General features: G+C 43.9%; 1 protein-coding gene across 3 annotated transcripts in view; it reads left to right on the forward strand.

Moving 5' to 3' along the window:
- ZNF423 (zinc finger protein 423) overlaps window positions 1-19,520 on the forward strand; it is a 229,630-nt gene that overhangs the window by 69,466 nt on the left and 140,644 nt on the right. For 2 of the 3 annotated variants that reach the window (XM_042027539.1, XM_042027541.1), the window contains 2 exons: window positions 86-286; window positions 4,135-4,215. In XM_042027539.1, the coding sequence (XP_041883473.1) occupies window positions 86-286; window positions 4,135-4,215 (282 nt within the window). The remainder of the gene's footprint in view (window positions 1-85; window positions 287-4,134; window positions 4,216-19,520) is intronic. The other variant, XM_042027540.1, reaches the window with a different exon arrangement.

Below are 19,520 nucleotides of genomic sequence, written 5' to 3' on the forward strand. Positions count from 1 at the left end.
ATGTATCTTAATAAGCGCAACATCCTTCTTAAAGCTCTTATTTTTCAGACCTCTCAAACTTAGAGGATGTTCTTGCTGTTGGCAGGTGGCCTGGGAGGAGAGCTGGAGAGCGAAGCGAAGGACAGCCGGGCCCTGGAAGAGAGGAACAGTGTGACGAGCCAGGAAGAGAGAAATGAGGAAGATGAAGACATGGAGGATGAGTCAATTTACACCTGTGATAACTGTCAGCAGGACTTCGATTCACTGGCAGACCTGACTGAACACAGGGCACACAACTGTCCTGGAGGTAATGTTAAACTAGCTGTACAGTTCTGACAGGTGGTTAGCTGGGTAATTGGACATAGCAACAGCTTGAGGCCTCAAGTGAGATTAAAGAATTAATAATGTAATTTTACAGTTAATGTAATTTTATTGTGGTGCCTTGGGTAGCCTTTGTTCACTCCTTTAATAAAATTAAAATAAAAGCAACAGCTTTCCAATTGGAATCTGTCAGTAATTACGTTAGACAAAAATGTTGTGGGGTTTTTTAATGCTAAAAGTTTCAGGCAGGTATTTTTCCCTCTTGCTCCAAATATGGGAAGATTAAAAAAGTTAAATGACTGAAATGTGCAAAACTCCCAGGAAAAAAGGCCTCTGAACCCCGTAAAAGAACATGATGATTCCTGAGATTAAAATTCATAGTGCGAGTTCTATAATCCCACCCTAAAAATACAGCATTCTCCCTAGGTTATTATTACATTGCCTTTTGAATTTTATGGAAGTGAGGATGGCATCAGCCTACGCCGATCTTGATTTTACTTTTTGTAAAGTAAGAACAAGCTCAGAGCACCGGTGTGAACAATTGCAACATACCTTGCTTTTCCAGGGCTGCCTCTGCATGGCCGGCAGTAGCAGCAGGTACTCAGCGGAGCACGCTAAGCCAATTTACAGGGGTAGCAAAAAGCTTTGCAGATTTTACGAAAGATTAAATAAAATCTTAGGAGGGGGAGCACAGAATATGTTCATATGTATTTAAATCAGAGATTCTTATCTTTCACCTTCCCAGAGTTGAATACTCTGCCATCACTTTTCCCTCCACACTAATTTAAATTATTTTTAGGCAGTTGCCGTTATGGCAGACGAGTAGGTCAAGGCTGGCAGAAGGCAGGAGGGTTAGTTTCTCCTCTGGTGCAGCAGTATCCCATCATCTTTCCCCTGAGTGCATATTCCTACTGGCCACTTAATATGTTTTGTAATTAGTCTATGTTTTCTGCTCTCCTTTTTGGGCATAAGTAAAATGATGCTCAGCAAAGAAAAATACAAGGAGTGGAATACAGCAAGGGAGGGAGGGTCAGGTGGAGGCTTTGGCTTGGTCTGACTCCCACCCCAGGAGCACCCTCCCTTGTCTCACTCTGGCTTGCAGAGGAGAGGACCCCCTGCTTTCATTCCCATCTGCTTGCTGGGAGGAAGGACAGAGGCATGTTGGGGCTTTTCCCCAGCCTGCAGTTGGATAGGGATTGCAGTCCTAAGCCTGCCCCCAGGGCTCCTTCCTCTGCACTCTCATTTAAGCCCTACACAGGCTGCAAACTTGAAAGTGCGTAAAATCGAAAGGCCACCTCTTGCAGGGTAATTTCCCAGCCAGCTGGCAGCCACAGCGCTGGCCTGAGACTTCTGCACATGGCACTCTGCTGCAGGGGAGTAAGCAAGAGGATGTAACTTCCTATTCAGAAAACCCCATGTTTTTCAAACTGGAAGGCAAAGGGCACAGCCCGTGTGGACACTGGTCATTTTCAAGGGAGAAGCGCCCTGGGCAGCTGCTGCTCCATCGCTGCCTGGTCTCCTCAGTTGTGCTGGGACAGCTGCTCATGGTGCTGGGGGTGAGCCCCCCAAAAGGAGGCTCTTTTTAGCCCAAATGTCTGCTTGGTTCTGGCTCCCTGTGTGGTCCTCAAACAGCTGTAATGGCACAACTGGCAGAGTGGAGCAGGCACTGCTGATGGGGACTCCAGAGGAGGAACGTAAGGTTATGACAGGTGACAGCAGTGCTATGAAAAGGAGCAATTTTTTTCCAGAGGCAAATCTGCATTAAAACATAGCAACCAAGAGATTCTATTCATGTAAATTCAGTGTTTTCACACCTCAGGTTTTTTTTACCCTCAGTGTAGTATTCTGTTAGTGAGACTAAGAAAAATAAATTATATTTTTAGGGATATATCAAAATAATTTGTCAGTATTCCCATTGCTCTTCTTGATTGCAGGTAACATAATTTTGTCTTCTTTTACTGTCTTCACATGTGCTGATGATTTGCAAAGACATTTTGTCCCAAAAAGGCACCATATAACTATCTGCATATACATGAAATAAGTCTCCATGTGAGGACAATCCTTGCTCCAGAACAAGAGTATCTGTTTTCTATTTAGTTTAATTCAGTGTCCTGAAGTGATTTTAAGTAAATAGGAAGATTGCACTCATATATTTTGGAATGAGAATGTTTCCATGAAGACAGTCTGGAATATTGCTTGATATTCACATACCTCATCTTGAGGTAAAAACAACCCTTTCAGATACACCAGTTTGATACATGGTCTGATAACCATGAGGATTTTTGAGGAAAACATGCAAAATGTGTGTCTTTGTCCAGTTCAGCTAAAAAGACTTGCACCACCTGGGTGAAAATCTAAGACCTCCTTAGAAAGTGTGTTATATTTAAATATTTTACCCTACAAAAAGAGCTATTTGCCTGTGTCCTTAGTTACCCTGCACTCCTTTTGCCTGTGATGCCTGCCTGACACACCCGAGGTTGTAATGCAGTGCCTGACCTCTTGGCAAGCTAGATTTTCATGTCTTAATCTGAAGCAGGGCTTTCAGTCATGTCTACATGGCTCCAGATCAATACAGGTAATATTTGTAGTAATAATATCACCAGGCTGATAATACAACATAACTAATGACTTCCTTTGGGATACTGAAGTTAGGAAGGTATTGTAGCTCAGGAGTGTTGCAGGATTACAGGAGATCACTCCAAAGAACAGGATAAACCATCTATTTCACTGGAATCCCTTAGAAATTCATTACAGAGTGCTGAAGTTATAATACAGTTTCAATGCAGCTGCTTTGACATGTAAGGAAGTAACAAACAGCCATTCCCCCCCTTGCTTTTTCATGTATTTCAGACTTGTTTCTTTGAGGACAAAACACTGCTGAAATCTAGACATCTCTGGTAGCATAGGTGCATGGCATTCCTTTTGATGTCAGTGTAGTAGAGATGTTCTCCTTCTGACAGAATTAGGTGCCTTTTATGCCTTTTGCTCATGACTGATGTCTGTGATTGCAGGTTGTAGGTTCCCAGTGTCTACGGGGATCTGAAAAGGGCCTAAATGGTGGGGGCAGCTTGTACCAAAAGAACATCACATTTCCTTACTGGCTATGTCTTCCCTTGTCTCCCAGCTTGCTCCCACAAATGAATTCTCCTGCAGCAGTCCTGGAAGCAGTGCCTTAAACAGCAGCATCTTGAAAAATAGTCTGAGAACAAATAAAAACACCTAGTGTATACACTGGCTGTGTTAAGCTTTTAAAATTACTTTACAACTCACTGGTATCCCATATCCTCTAAACTGGAGAGGACTAAGTAATTGCCATTGGCAATTACAAAGACATGCAGCCTTTTTCATATGTGTTTTTGCATGCTGCTGTTACAGTGTAGGTGTAGCATGATGCTATCTTACAGTGTTAGTGACAAGAGTAAAGAACTACACATGGATTTACAACTTAACTGTGTCCTACAACAAGCACCAGAGGCTCCCTACATCAAGCAACTATTCTGTGATATATCATTGTCTGGTGGCTGGTGCCAAGCGGTTTGTTGTCAGATAAAAAGTGTCTAGAATGTCACAAGCTTTGTCATTCTGCTTGTGTGTTTTAATCCACCTGCATTAGTCTGAGTTTAGCTCCAGTATTTTATTGTGTTATTTTTGCTTCCTCCACCCCTTTCCTCCATGGGTCAGAATAGTCTCAGGTAAACTTATTTTTTCAGATTCTCAAGTGAATGTAGAGTGTTTTAAAGCAAATTAACACATCAATGAAGTGGACAGAAGTAGGTTTTGGCGGGGTCTCTGAGCATTTCATGAGGTCCTCTTCTGTTGTTGATAACTTTACAGGTTGTCTGTTTCAAACAGCAGCAGAGCTATATATGGATATTGCCAGCTTGGAAGCAGCTGATTTTTCTAAACTACTGTACGGTAGGAACTAGTTTATAATTAAAGTCTTGCAGTTGCTCCTTTTAAATGCCCTGTAACTTGTACACTAGGCTTACGTTTGAAACGAGGTACTGTAACTGTTTCATGCTAGTGTATAATTTTGCATTTTCTTTTATTTCACCTGCTACAAGTATTTTAATTGCCATGCAACCGTATTTGCGGGATGCTTATCCAGAAACACATATACAGCAGCTTGTCAACAAGTGACAATGTCTCATGAATGTTTTTGTCAGGTGGCACTTTCTACTTCCCACTGACAAAGAGAGATGTCTTATATACATTTCCAAAATTAGCCCTTCCCAAAATTGTAATCTTTGGTTGCACCTGATTGGCAAGTCAGAGATTTTTCTCTCTTTTTGCTGCTGCTGTTGTTATGTCTTTAAATTAATGAATTACTGATTGTCCTCCACAAAAGAAACTGAAATACAGTTGTGAAAAAGCAGTGTGGAAACTTAATTATACACCTAGTTTATACAGCTGTGTCTCTAATGACCTAGTGGCCCTAATTACTGTGTTGTGACTCAGTCTGAGTGCTCTTGTCCTTGCCAGAATTCTGCTCCTTTCTCTTAACCTGACTAGTGTTTCCAGCTTAAAAAAATAACAAGTTTCCTTTTTTTGTTCTTTTCTGCGTTGTCGTGCTGAAATGCAGTTTCCCTTCTTTCCAGAGGTCATAGCAGTGTTTTAAAATTGGCACCAGAAAAGCTCAGTAATATCACAAACTGTAAAAACATGGATTTTCCCTGGAGTCCTCAGTTCTTGCTGTCTAGATCTGAAAATGGGCACCGGGGCAGTGTTTTTATTGTCAATCACTTGGAGGGCTCCAAGTGCAGATTCCTGTCCTTAGTTTGTCACAGACATCCCCTCTCCAGGTGCAGGGACAGCACAGAGCTCCCCAGGGCTCAGCAGCTGCCTTGGCCACAGTGTCCAGGTGCTGCACATCTCCCTGCAGTCAGTATTCGTGCCCTCTGTGTTGAGATCTCTGAAACCCCACATTGTTGTAGGGGTACACCTGGCTGGGTGGTCTGAGGTCTGACTGCCCTGACTGCTGTCACCACACAGGTGATGTTTGAGTTTTCCCGGAGGTTCCCAACCAGCCTGCAAAGAGGCTTTTTCTAGGACTTCTGCTTGCACGTGCCAGAAAATCAGCGTGCTGATCAGGAGCCATGCTGACTGGCTTTCTCTGCAGGTGCTCAGTGAAATACGTATTTATCTTGTAGAACATAAAGCACATTCCCACATCTGAATTGGGATCTGAAGACAAGCAGAAGAACAGCTGCAAATTTCACGTCAAACAGAGCCTACGGTGCCCCTGGCCGTGCTGAGGTTTCACAGCGCATCCCGTGCAGAGTGTGCTGAGGCACTGGCGCTGGCTCTGCCCCCACACATGGCAAATGTGCTTTAATGTAGTGTGTCACATATTGCGTATGTTTGACAAAGTTGTGCCAAGTGTTGTGCTCCCTAACAGTGCTGCTTACCCATCAGCTTGGAGGGTCATCCACAGGCAAAGGTAGGTGAGACCCCGGGCTGTGCCCAGGGCACGCGGCCCCGTGTTCAGCCCCTCGGCACGGCGAGGTGTTAGTGGGGCTGAGCCTCAGCACTCGTTTCTCAGGCTTTCCTGGATTTTACAGGCATGCCAGTGCCTGTAAGGATTTGTGGTGGGGGGACATGAGAATTTCAAACAATGCCTGCTGGCCATAAGCACCCAGCTGGGTATTTGCTGTGTGGCCTCATGGAGGGTGTCCCAGAGCACGGCCGGCGGTGAGCCCACGGCAGATCCGCAGCCGCGCGGGAGCCGGCGCGCGAAGCTGGGCAGTGTGCTCGCTGATAAGAGTGTGCCAGTGCGCCGGGCACCATCCCCTGCAAATCGCCACGGCCACCTTTGTGCCGGTCCCCCTGGGAATAGTGGCAAGGGAGGCAGCACCAGGCACTGCGTGTGCAGATAGGAGCGCTGCCAGCGTGGCTGTGGGCAGCTTGGTTGCATGTTACCAAAACCCCTGGCAGGAGGGAGGTAATGAGCTCTCTCCACCCCTTTCTCAGCCCCCATGTAGCCAGCGGTCACTGTGGATGCTATGCATTCTGAGGCTGCACAAAATTTCTTAGCGATGATGATGTCTTTCCTCAAGCAGCATATGTTTTTCACGCAGGAAGACCATTTTCCTTGTCATTTTTAAACATATGGCCCAGTGAGGAGCTGAGGATGACAAGTTAGCCTGCTTGTATTGGCAAGGGACTCTTTCATACTTGCTACTTTAATTGAGTTCTTTTATCTGCTTTTATCTAGTTCAAAAAGTAGTTTGCAAAATAAGCACAGGTATGCATGGAAATGGATAAAAGAGAAAGTGGGTACATGTTTCAAATGAGGCCTCTTAAAGGAAACATGTGTCCTTTGGATATCTTGAACAGGTTGCCCCTGGCTGGCTGAGAAGCCAGTCTCTTCTCCTTTGCTGCATCTGCAACAGAGAGATGCACAGGGACTGGAGCACCCCAAATGCTGTGAAGCAAGAGCTGTGCCGGGTGCTGGCCAGGAGAGCTCCTGTGTGCAGCAGGAGCTGCATTTGGAAGCCAGAGCCTGCCCAGATCCCCCTGCACCAGCTCAGGCCTCACACAGTCCTTCTGGGGCACCAGGGGTGACAGAGCTCCAGCTCCCCTTCTCCTCCTGCTTCGGATTTCTGTTTGCAAGGGTAATCCATTGCCATGGTACAGCAGAGGGAGGACTGTTGGGGTCTACATAGGGCAGGTTTGTTTCTCAGCATACAGAAATCTAAGTAAATAATAAATGGGTTTTATAAAAAAAAAAAAAAAAAAAGAGGACAGAGGGGTTTCAGTGGAAAGGGTTCCTTCCCAGGCTGGAGCTTGCTGAGTGCTACAAGAGCAGCTGTGCCTGCAGGAAGGAGGATCCGTGTTGCTATAAGCAGGTCCCAGTATTCAGGGGGTTGTAGAGAAAACCCAGTTTATGAAACTCAATTCAGAACTGCAGTGAGGGTAGCTTGGGGACTACAATAGATATGTGCTTGTTATAAAGTGGCCTTTAATAAAGCCTTAGAGAGCTGGGTGGAGGATGTGCTGGGGTCGTCCTGTCTCAGATGGACAAGAGCATAGATTATTTCTGGCTAGGACGCTGCTGAAGGGCACACATTGCCTTCCTGTGGGTTGTTGAGGGACAAAACCATTGGCCATATCAACAGCCTTGGCAGATTCAGAGCCACTGAGATCTTCAGACTGCAAATGTAAGCAATGTAAAAGAGATGCACTGAGACTGTGGGGTTTTTTCCTGATTTCTTCCTCTGTCCCTTTGCAGACAGTTGGGTAAGTACTCTTCATATAAGGATGGCCGTACAGAGCCAGCCTGATGGTCCCATTGTGCTGTTTCCCCAGAATGTTTTCCTAGCTGTCAACAAACTAATTCTGAGCAGTTTATGATGCTTTTTAGTCAAATTATTCAGACAATCTTCTTCCATAAACTTCCATTTTGAAGTGCAGTTAGATTTTGCTGTGGTGGGGACCCAGAGTTCAGCTACACATTGGGGAATGCATCACCTTTTGTTCACTTCAGTTTTGTCACCTGCTTTCATTTGATACTCTCTGGTTCTTCTGGTGAAGGAGACAGCGAGCAATTGCCCCTCTTCTACCTCCTCCATCCCCTCATGCCCAAGCAGACTTCTTTTGCTGCTCCCTCCACTGTCTCTAAATCCCTGTTTGCAATGCTCTTATTGATACCTCGCGTACCTTGACCCAGAGTAAGAGACAGGGATGTGGTGAGGCATGGCTGATAGGAGAGTGAAGGGGTCAGCTATCTCCTCCATCACTTGTGCCAGTGGTCACGTTGGCATGTCTGTCCTGGCTCCCGAGCAGGAGGTGAGGGATAGGACTTGTCCTAGTGTGAAGACCTGGCAGACAAAAAGATGGTGTCTGGCCATGTAGGGGAAAAACAATTAAGACTTCAATGTTTATTAAGAAAAAAGCAACCAGCAGTGCATTTCAAGCACTCATCACACGGCATAATTTTGCTGTTGGAAGTAGTGGGATTAAACAAGTCTTTCTAATGTTGATTTCTTTGAATTTGTGGCATATAATTATAAAAAAAAAATCAATTAAAAACGAAGGAAGTGTGTGTACAAACATTGTCAAGAATTCCAATCTTTCATTTTTTAAAAACAAGCTTTAGAAAAAAATCCCTACAGAAGTTCTGTAGTGCATATTTGAATGCTTTTGTTGTAGCCTCATTAAACTTGGCTTGTCTGCAGATACAGCTGGCATGTTATTAACTGTGCTCCAGGCTTGGGGAAGCCAGAAAGCAGCCTCCACCCCCTGGTGCCGGCTGGCTTTAGGGAAATGTGCCAGCATGGGTTGGTCCTCTTCAGCTGGCTGGCTTTGGGAGCGCTCGCTGGAGCATCTCTGCATGGCCCCTGGGTGCGGGAGTCTGGGCTCCTGCCTCGAGTGCCGGCCGGCGGGAGGGCGGCGCGGGCTCCTGGGGAATGGCCGGCAGCGTGCACCCCTGCCCCGTGGGAGCAGCAGGGACCCACCCAGGTGTGCGTCCTCCTGGGGACAACTTCAGCTGGGTGCCTGTGTGGTCCGTGGGCGTCTCACGCCTTTCTTTGCCGTAGGCTGGCAAGAAGCAAACTCGGGATCATCTGCCAAGCAGCTCCTCTGTTCTCACAAACTGTGTATTGGACTGAACCACTCAAATAAACTGAATAAGGGACACATTTTCCCTGCACCTGCTGGAGAGGCTGTTGCTCTCCAAGCTGGGCTTGCACATCAGAGGACCTCCGCCAGAGGTCTAAGCAGCTTCTGACTTTCTTCAAAGCTTTGGCAACAAGTATGTATGTATTGAATGCTGTTTCACTTAAGTAATTTTAATAGGTGCTTTTAATAGTAGGGCGAATTTCGTAATTTCATATTCAATTTAAAATTGTTGTAAATAACTCAGTAGAAATTTAAGTTAAATTACATGTAAATACAGGTAATATTATTCCAACATCTTGCTTATTACAAGCAGTTTTCATTGTCTTAACTAATGAAAAATTGATTTGGCATTTTCAAGGTACTTGGTCTGTTCACACTGAATACTTTGTAGGGCGTTCGAGCACCTTGTAGTCTTTAAACATTCTGATTAGCAACCCCTTCCTGACACAAGGAATTGGTATTTTTATCATCATGGAATTAAAAAGTTGTCATTCTAATTTGGCTTAAGTTTTGACTGCTACTGGACTACTTCCTTCCTCCCTTCCATCTCCTGCCTTATGCTGGTAAAAGGTTTGTGTTGTCTTTGGGAGCTGACATTGCTGACAATTTAAGGGATTGATTTTTAGTTGGTGCAGCTCCCAGATTTGGTGCCTTATGGAGCTGCACAAGCCTTATGTCAACATGAGGGGAACGAGAGGTCAGCATTTGGGGGAGAATTAAAGACCTTCCCCATTAATAGCTTGAGTTATTTTGTTTGAAAATTACTGTGGCTACACTGATTTGCCTAATGACATGCATGAAATTGGTGGGAGAGCCAAGGTCTTTAATCCAGGTGGGTTTTGTTGCTACTGACATCTGTAATGGTGGGGGTGAGCTTCCTCTTGAAAGCATCACTGTTTTGGAGTGTGGGTCCATCTCTTCCTTAGGCTTCCTTGAAAATTGTTCTCAGCCATAAGGGTGAAAGACTTTTTGGCTCCTCTTTTTGTTGCTACTCAATTACTGTTATGCTTGCTGAGGAGAACATAAGGAAAGGCTGAAGAAGCCCGTTGCTTTTGTCTTCTCCAGGGAATCTGTTACATTAAACATTTGAATAGATTTTTGAACATAATTCCCAGTCATTTCCTCTACAGTGAACTCAGTTCACTCATGCAGACTTTGCACTTAATGATATCTCTTAAAATAAATGAGATTTGATATAATTTATACTAAATGGTCATTTTAGAAATCTACATCTACTAATTATTCATTAGAAAATTTGGAAAGATGGAAGCAGAGTAAATTCCCTTTATATACTCGTGGTCTACAGAAATATAAATACACACACCTGTGTTTATTTTCTTTGAACAAAACCGAATAGAGGTAATTTACTGGACTCCAAGTGTAGTGTAAGCAGGTTTGAAGTACATTGTTCAATCTGCATCAATCAACCATAGCAACCAACCAAGCCAAAACAAGCCAAAAAATTCATCATGCATCTAGGACAGTTACTTATGGTAGTGCTTAGCTTGTGGTCTGTCTCTGCATCATTTGGTGTTGTGCTTTTTCGTGTTCTGGCTGTGTGCTTGGGGTGGCCGCTCTCTGCCCTTTCCTCTCCCTGTTGCCTGCGCGTGTGTCCCTATGGTCGTGCCTTGAAGGCTTTTTCCTTGCTTGCTCCTTTCTGGGCTGTGCCATTTTGCATCTTGTTCTCAACAGTCCTCTTCCCTATGCTGTGGTGGTATTTGCCCTTTCCCAGCCCCGCATGTAACCGAGCCATTTCACGGTTTATACATTAAAGTTACACCTTGCTGTGTTACTGGTTTCTCCTTGACTCAGCTGCAGTTGCTCTCTTGTCCATTGTCCCAGAGCTGGCTCTTCCTTGGAGCTCTGTGCAGATGCAGAGCCTTCCTTGAACCATCCTGGGGTCTGGAGACTGCAGATCTCCTTGTGGTGCTGTGAGAAATCATGCTGCTCCATGTGCTGCTTCAGAGGCAGACTCAGCTAGGTTCAGATGAACTAAAGACGTGCTAGTCAAATCTTGGTTCACAAAACCTAGCAATTTATTTAATTTGCATTCGGACTGCATCCAGATCCAACCTGGATAGCTGCTTGATGTCACCTTACAGCCCGTCACTACTCCTTCCTCTCTTACAGACACTTGTTGTGGTTTGTTTTACAAGAGCTGTTTCATGTAGGAATTGTATTTCAAGATGTTTCAATGGTATCAAGGGTAACTGGGTTTGATTTGGACCAGGGCTTCTGACACATATAAGTAAAGCAGATAGTATTCCTTGCTTTTTATGGAGGATGAACTGTCATCTTTAGGAGGCAGTCATGATGCTGTTGCACTCTTCACACAAAATAAGACAAATTCAACCCAAGATTCAGAACAAAAGGAAATGAAAGTGAGTAGGAAATTCTTGTCTCATAGCTTAAATGAGAGAATACTGAGTTTCATGTGTTTCAGAAAACTGGAAATGGGAGGGAAGATGTTTTCTCTCAATAACTGGGTATGCAAATATGTATCTATGAGGTACAAAATGTTTCATTTTAGGTTAATCAGTTCAGTTTTGAAGACACAACTAGATAAAAATTGACTGTATTGAAAAGAACATTATTACTTAGGGGAGAATCTCTCTCAATTAGAAGACAAATGAGGAGAGCCAATTCTTACAGCAAGTTGGGGGACAGTGATTTTGTAAATGGTATTGGAGTTGGGAAAAGTGCAGTTGGAGTTAGCAAAACTCCGTGTTTTTCCAGAGGCTGCCACAGTAATTGGCCGTGCATGTCTGGATTGCCGAGTGACAGGCGGGAGGGTCAGCTCTCGGAGAGCTTGGCCTCTCCAAGCAGGGAGGAGAGGAAAGGAAGGGAGGATGGGGAGAAAAAACAATTTGTGAACTTGCCCCTTTTGAGATAGCAACTGCTCTTCTTCTGTGCCCAGGATCATCGCGAACAGCCAGCAGCTGCATTCCAGTCTGCTTTGCTGTCAGTGAATGTCACTGCAGAAACCTCAGTAGTTTCAAGGAGCCGCTGTTTGTATACAGGGAATAGAGAAAACTCATGGAAATGCTGTGGTGTGTGGGCTGCTCTGCATTTTACTGTGATGATGGAAAGTCTTCACAAATGTTTTAAATTAGGCTATCCTTGATAATTTTAGTGGTATGGACCCCAACCAAAAATTTCAGGGGAAAAAAAAGTTGCTCTGTTAAAGCAGACATGAAAAAAATGAAGGGCTTAACTTTTGTCCTGAGGGTGATAAAATAGCACCACACAGCTGAAAATCAATCTGACCTTCACCCACGTGATGCTGTTGTCTCAGTCTGTCTTTCATTTCCTTTGGTTGAGTGAAGGCCACGGCATTCAGTAGGGAGAAAAGCCAGAGGGAGGTGCGGAGAATCCTGTTTTCTCTGGAAAGGCTTCGGTGCTTGCATAAGTTCACTCTATAAAGTGAGTTGCTGTAAAACTTTGAATTATTTCATTAAAATTAAAAAAAAAAAATCCTTTTTCTCTTAATAGCCAGCAATCACATTAAGGTAAAGAAGATATATGCTGAAAAAAAAAGATGTGTTTGTGATATAAACCACTCTGTTTTAATTAAACCTACAATTAGTTGGTATTTTGAAATGAAGGCTTCAAGCAGCAATAGGAAACCTGCACATTCATTTAAAACACAGAAATTTGTACCCAAAGGGGAGAAAAAAGGCAATTATTTTTTCCAGAGATATTTGAACATCGTGTTGTGAGGTTTGCACAAACAAAGAAAAGGTACCCAGATACCAAGATATGTACATAAATAAATCAACAATTAGGGCTTGTGTATAAGCAATATTACTGATTTTCAAAACAGAGGTACAATTTCAATTGGCGAATTACTCTTTTTCACATCTTGCAGAAGTGGTTCTCACCTCATTTTCCTGAAGATAGAGAAGGAACTGAATGAATGGGTAAAATCTGTGCAGAATTTAATTCTATTAAACAACAGAATTAAGAAAACAGAAAACTACATGCATAAGCACATCTTGATGTTCTTTTTGACATCTTGAAAGCAATTAAAAGTGCAATTCATAGCTCTTCATCCAATCCCCTGCTTCTTCCATCCTTGTTGAATTTAAATGCAACCCAGACCCAAGAAGTTCCCAGCTATTTTCTCTTGGAAAACAGTAAGTTTTCAACACTGGTTTTACAAAACTAAGATAACTGTAAATTCTTCCTACCCCAAGCTGTACTTTTTCTGATTTATCTCATTACATACAGATAATGTCCTTTCATGTCAGTCATAAATTACTCTGTTACTTTATATTTGTGTGCTATAGATTCCCTGGCTATGAGAGAGGGAGTTGTACCTGTTATTTTCTTTGTTCAATAATTGTTGCCTGTTTAGGAAGGTTTATAAGAAATGTCATCTTCTTGTTAAAAAGATAATGGCAGAGATTGGATATGGCTGCAGAGATTAATCTCTGCTTCATGAAGGTTAAGAATTAAACAATTTGTTCATTAATCTTTTTGGAATAATGGAGATTAATTTATGACTGTAGCATTTTATTTAAGTGTGGTATGTCTGATGTACCGACTGTCGCAGACGCTTTTACATGGTATTAAAAACACCAAAATGGTAAATATAAAAGATGTTGGGACCTTTCCCTGGCAAGCTCCACTACTCAGGTCTCCATGCGATATGCCAAAATGCTATTTGCATAAATATAGAATTTAATAAGTTATCATTCTGATTAACGTCATTAACTGCTTAACTACTGTAGAAATTGGCTTCCTAAGTTGCTTGTTGGTAGCTGTTGCTCTCCACGTCATTCCATTTGCTGTCTCGCTGGGGATAATGGTATGCAAGGGAAAGCAAGAAGGTCAAGGATCTTTTTGTTTAGTCTCTTTGCACATTAAAAGTTCTATTATGTGTTTGTATTGCATGTGGTTTCCAGTCGGTTGGCTACAATGCTTTCAAGATCCATTGATGATGAGTTTGTGAGGCTAAATATATCTTGTGGATTATGACTACCAAGCTATCAGTTTGTTCAGCAGTCAGGGCCAATATTTAACAAGTGTTTTTCAGAAGGAGGAATTTTGAAACCGAGTCAAATGATCTTACAAAAGGGGTTAACAGAAATGCTAATACAGAAGATGACAGCAAATGCTTGGGCTGTGCTGGCAGTGGGGGTGTTTGGGGCTCTGCTATGCTGGTTGTGGGGGAAGTGGTTCTTAGGTTGGGGTTTTTATGGGTTTTCTGGGGTTGGGGGAGGGCTGTGGTATTGTTGTGAATGACACAGTGGCCACAAAGCTGAATGGGGTGAAAAAAAAGTAGTGTCCTCTACAGCCATCCCTTTCTCTGCCCCGGCAAGGCGTGGGTGCAGCGTGCGGTGGTGGGGGCAGCACGGGGGCCCCGTGCGGGCTCACCCCACGGCTCCCGCTGCCCTGTTGTGTGTCCCCCGCAGGAGTGGAGCCTCCTCTGTCTGTCCCCTGTGGCTAGCAGGGCAGGCAGGCTCTGCTGGGACCTCACTGCTGCTTCTTGCCCGACATTTAAGGGAATGCAAAACCTGACTGCAGGATGCAGCCACGTCTTAAGGGCTGGCACAGCCGCCTTGCTTGTTTTCACTCTCTAGCTAGTAGACTGACCTTTTAAAAAAACAGTTTCAGCTGCTGTGAAACACTGACAATAGCTTTAATAGATTTCATTTTAGAATTAAATAGCTCTGGTTCCATTTCGATAATGTAAACTAGCAGCCATAAGCATGTTTTAGCTGATTGTTTCAGGCTGTGTACAAACTCAAGCAGACATCACTGCCTCCTTGCCAGGCGTTAGTGCAAGATGCTCACTTTCTTTAAAAATGAAAGCAGAGATTTTATTTTTTTAAAGCAATTTGTGTTGTGACTGACTACTTCTGAGTACCTTCACACCTGTCAAGTGAATCCAGTGTGCTTGTTCCCAAGGGCAACCTGACATCTGGGAAATTCTGCCTCAGCCCCAACTGGTCCCCTTTGAAGCATCTTTGGTATTTTGAATTGAAATTGAGTTACACCATCACACATCATCCTTTGCATTATTCTGTTCTGGTCCAGTATACCCCTGCTTTTATAAATTTCAGTTTAAATTCTGCTCTTGGGCTGTTTCAGGAGTGTTGCAGTTATCTGTAAGCTGTCTTGCTTTTTGCTGTGGGGCTGGTAAGCTCAAAAACATCTGCAGGCATGGTCAGTCCAGCTTGCTATTCTTCAGGGAATATTTATAAAGTTTCATAAGGCTTGGACCCATACCCACACCCATCCTAGATGCAGTGTCTACAGATTTATCCCTGGAGCCTCTTACAAGGATTGCTTGTATTACTATCTAGAGCTATCCCGCTGCAGAAATCCTCAGGAGAGAGAAATGGACAAGAGTACTTAGAAACATCTGTTAAAAATTCAGACAAACACTCCACTGTCACTAGAAGCAGTTGGGACAGGACGAATGAAATTTACCGTGTGGTGCTACAGCAAAAAAGGGACATTTCTTTTGTTCCTTCACTTTTCCTTAAAAATGGGTATTTTGGTTAGTACACAGATACAGAAAAATGCCTCCGCAGAGCACATTTGGGGTGTATAGTTGCTTGTAACCAATGTCACAAACTGACTCCAGAGCCAAGCCTTGCAGTCTTGTGGGAGCGCTGTTTCCTGAGTGCTCACGTTTGATTCATCACATGCTTTCTACTTGTTTCAAGAAACCCTGCATTAATTGTGCAGACCTAGAAAGTGGTGACATTAGGAAGTAAATTCACTTCAACATGACTTTTCCATTGCTTAGGCAAAAGGGAAGAAAAAGTTGCAGCAACAAATCTAATGGATGAGCTCTCCAACTGGTTGCTGTTTTGTGTGCGGCTACGTTCTGGATTCAGAGAGTACTTGATAAATATTGTCATTTGTCCTTGATGATGTGTCATGAAGTTACAGGCAATTTGGCAGAGAAAATAAGTTTCTTGAGTATGAGGCCAGACTTGTGACGATGTGTTTCTCCATTGAAGTCCAGCTCAGCCCCCCACCAGACCTCATTCCCCACAGAACACTCTCGTCCCCCCTTCCCATCCTCTGCCTACCAGCAGGACAAGAAGCAGAATGAGCTGTGCTGTTCGGCCAGGTGACACACGTGTGCTGATTGCCTGGGACAGACCCAAGAGCAGGGATAAGTGCTGACTCTGCTCTTAGCCTTTCTCTCAGCAGAGACATGAACTGGGGTCTCTGCCCTGCCCAATCAAAGGCAGGTTTGCCGGTCTTAGAGAAACTCAATTTCTATCTGAGAAACTCAATTTCTCTCATAGCCCTGTATCCCCAGTACGGTGTGATTCAAAAGTTAATAGGAAGGGACCAACAGTTAAGACATATGACAGGCAATATGATGACATAAACCTTGTTTTCTTAGGATGCCAGGCTGAAAAAATGAACACAAAGCTCCTGAGAATAACTGAGTCACTTCAGATTGAGACTTGATGGACAATGTTGGCTTTGTTATCACTCTGCAGGTAGCAAGGGGATAGGGTTAGGGAGAATTTCCAGAAAAGTAGGGGAGTTGTTATTAGAAGGGTAAAGCTTCCACTGCCAGGCATCCCCTGTAGTGGACCTTGCATTACCCTGGTCCCTCCTCCTTTTAGGAGCCTTTTGAGGAAAAGTCTTCTGTGACAGGAACATCTCTCAGGTCTTTTAATCTGTGAGCTGCCAGGTGAAAGAACGGGGCTAGGGAACAAAAGACACTCAGATACTGCAGACAAGCTTTTGTAGGATCTGCCACGTCAGCTGTCTCTTATAAGGTCTGCTGTATTTTCTGTTGATGGTGTTCTTCCCCCGAGGATTTTCCCACACCTGGGAATGCCTGCCATAAGCCGCACTGATATTTTCCTCAATGCCTTTCATTTCTGTGTACAGATGGAGCTGGGATATCACACACTATCCTTGTCCTTATTCTGTTCTGCTCCTTGGCAGTCACAGCTTTCCTGGCTGGAAGCTTTCATCCCACCTCCCTCTCAGCCCTTTTCAGGAGGGGCTTTGCAATTATTTATAAGCTAGCTTGTCCTGTTTTCTGACATTTTCAGTGTAGTCTGTGGAAGAGTATGTGGAAGCTAAGTATGTGTTCTCTGGTTTTACAGGGAGCAGAAAACTTAAAGTAAATGTTGGTAGTCTGTGTTAGCAAGATATCCTTCATTTTTTAGGGTGCAGGGGGCCTTCCCTTTAAATTGGAGGTCTTCTGGGTGGAAAATGTTCCAGTGGCCTGTAACTACCTCTTGCCTTTTAAGTGTTTGGAGATCCTGGAGGGGCAGGCAGCTCACTTGCATGCTTGTCGAGGGGAGCCTGGCTGTCCTGCTTATCTTGTATTCCTACTCACTATCCCCAAGCGGGTTTTTGCTCTCCTTCCTCTTGTCATGTGTCAGAATAAGACATCCTGTGATTTATCTCGTTCACCTTCCACTTGTGTTCCAAGGCTTGAGATTTTCCAAAATACAAGAGGCAAAACTATGATTTGGGCCTCAGCTCCTCTGGAGGCATCTGTAGATTTTTTTGTCCGAGATAAATTTCTATTCAAGCTGAAGAGAGCAGCATTTTCTTGTTATGCTGCTACAAATACGTGGGAGGAGTGACTAACTTTTCTTCTGGAAGTAGTGAAGTAGACAGGCTTGTCTGCTGCCCAGTGCTACAGGTTGTATGATATACTAACTAATTCACCTCCTCCTCCACCACATTGCTGTTTTGGTTGCCTACATGCATATGTGAGAGAGAATTATCAGTCTCCCAGCTACCTTCTCTTCCAAAGATAATTAAAATACAGTCTCTTCTAAAGAGAGATGCATACCTCCTCCAACCTTATAAATACAGAAATAGATTTTTTTGTTGTTTTTGACCATCCTTAGATAAAAACTGATGGTTGCAGCTGAATCTCACTTTGAGTTTTTCATTAAAACTGTTCAAAGCAGACTACAGGGTGGAGAATCTCCTGTGAGCCAAAACTAACCTCCGTGTTCCTGCCAATGAATCTGTATTGCCAAATTTCACACGGCCGTGTTCTCTAGCACCTCCTTTGAACACGAGTGTGGTTCTGGAGGCCGTTTTGAAGCTTCCACTTGAAACACTCTCTGTGAGCTAGTGGAGCATTTTCTGGCACTTAAGATTCTGTATCTAGTAGCTGTCTGTGCTATAGAGGGCAGTGAGTCATGGCTTGCTAGAAGAGAAAAAAAGATTTCTTAGAAAACCTTTCAGAAAAGCTGAGGTGGTTTTTCAGCTGGAAGTGCTGGTGGTGTCTGTGGTGGAATTGGTGTGGCAAGTTACCTCTGTAGTGTTTCTAAGAATTACCAGATAGTGCAGTGGCTCATCTGAATACCCTTTTTGTATGATTTTTGCAGCCAGTGACTGTCTCCTAATATAGCATATTTCTTTCATATTTTTTGCTATTTGGACTGCTGGATATGGGGATTTGTATTTTCCTATACTTTTATTCTTAATGACATACTTGAGTTACAAAAGTACAAAACCCCTCACCTCCTGCTGGAATCTTGAGGAATTATGGGTGTTCATCATCCCAAAAAGTCAAGCAATTGTGCTGCAGACCTCACTGTGAGCTGGTTCCTTTCTATAGTTTACCAGATCGTTAATGTTTCAGTTGGCTGGCTCTGAATTCATGACAGCAGTACATGTTAACAGAACTGAGTGTGCTGCTCCTGTCCCCCAGCCAGCCTGTGATGCTGGCATTTGGGATACAGGAGCAGTGCAGTCTGAGATGGCCCTGCTGGGTGTGGATGTGTATCTGAGCCAGCAGGTAATGGCACAGTGAGGGTGCTGCCTTGTGCTCCTTGGCTCAGGCAGGTCCCCACGTCACCATCTGGGATCCCTGCAGCAGGGCTGAACAGTCCGCGTTCGTTCCTTGGCTGCTGGGACTTCAATCACAAACTAAATTGCAGCTGTTTTGGACATGGGCAAAGCTCATCACAGATGCCCTTTGTGATGCAGTGGGGCTGTCCCTGTGTGGGACATGACCCTCCCTCTGTTCCCCAAGCTGGATCTGTGATAACACCTGGCACGGCTGCTGTTGCACTGCTGACACTTCGGTCATTCCTAGTTATTTTACCATTTTTGCACAAAGTGAAAATATAGTTTTGTGACGGAAAGAAAAACAATTCTGAAAGGCTGTGATTTAATTCTTAAATTTCCCATCCTGCTTTAAGCCTCCCCTTGAGAAAGAAATGGTCACAGAAGGGGGGAGGCAGTGAGGGCAGATGCTGTGCACCTTTGAGCTGATATGGCAGCTGATGATACACAGATCTTGAGATGATGATGGAGACCTCAGTGTGCCGGGTGATGCTTCATGACGGTGTGGAATATTGAGTTATTTATTGGAAAAAATACCTGACCCATGAGGTGGTGGATTGGCAGTGTTGCCCAAGTCAAGGGCTCCTGGAGGGTACTGCTGTAAGCAGTCAGTGAGCCTGTGCATGAGTCTGGGAATGCCTCTCACGTGTAGCAAGCCTCAGTTTACCTGTTTATGGAAAAAGAGATTGGGACCAGCATGTGGTGGACATTGACTCTTTGTTATGATCTTGACATCTTTGGATAGAAAACTGTATTTTATAAATAGTTATTCTTTATTTCATTTGTATGACTGTGTG

Source organism: Corvus kubaryi, unplaced genomic scaffold, assembly GCF_017639235.1.
Source record: "Corvus kubaryi isolate FWS band 111438036 unplaced genomic scaffold, C.kubaryi_AGA036_p1.0 37300, whole genome shotgun sequence".
Classification (NCBI taxonomy): Eukaryota; Metazoa; Chordata; class Aves; order Passeriformes; family Corvidae; genus Corvus; species Corvus kubaryi.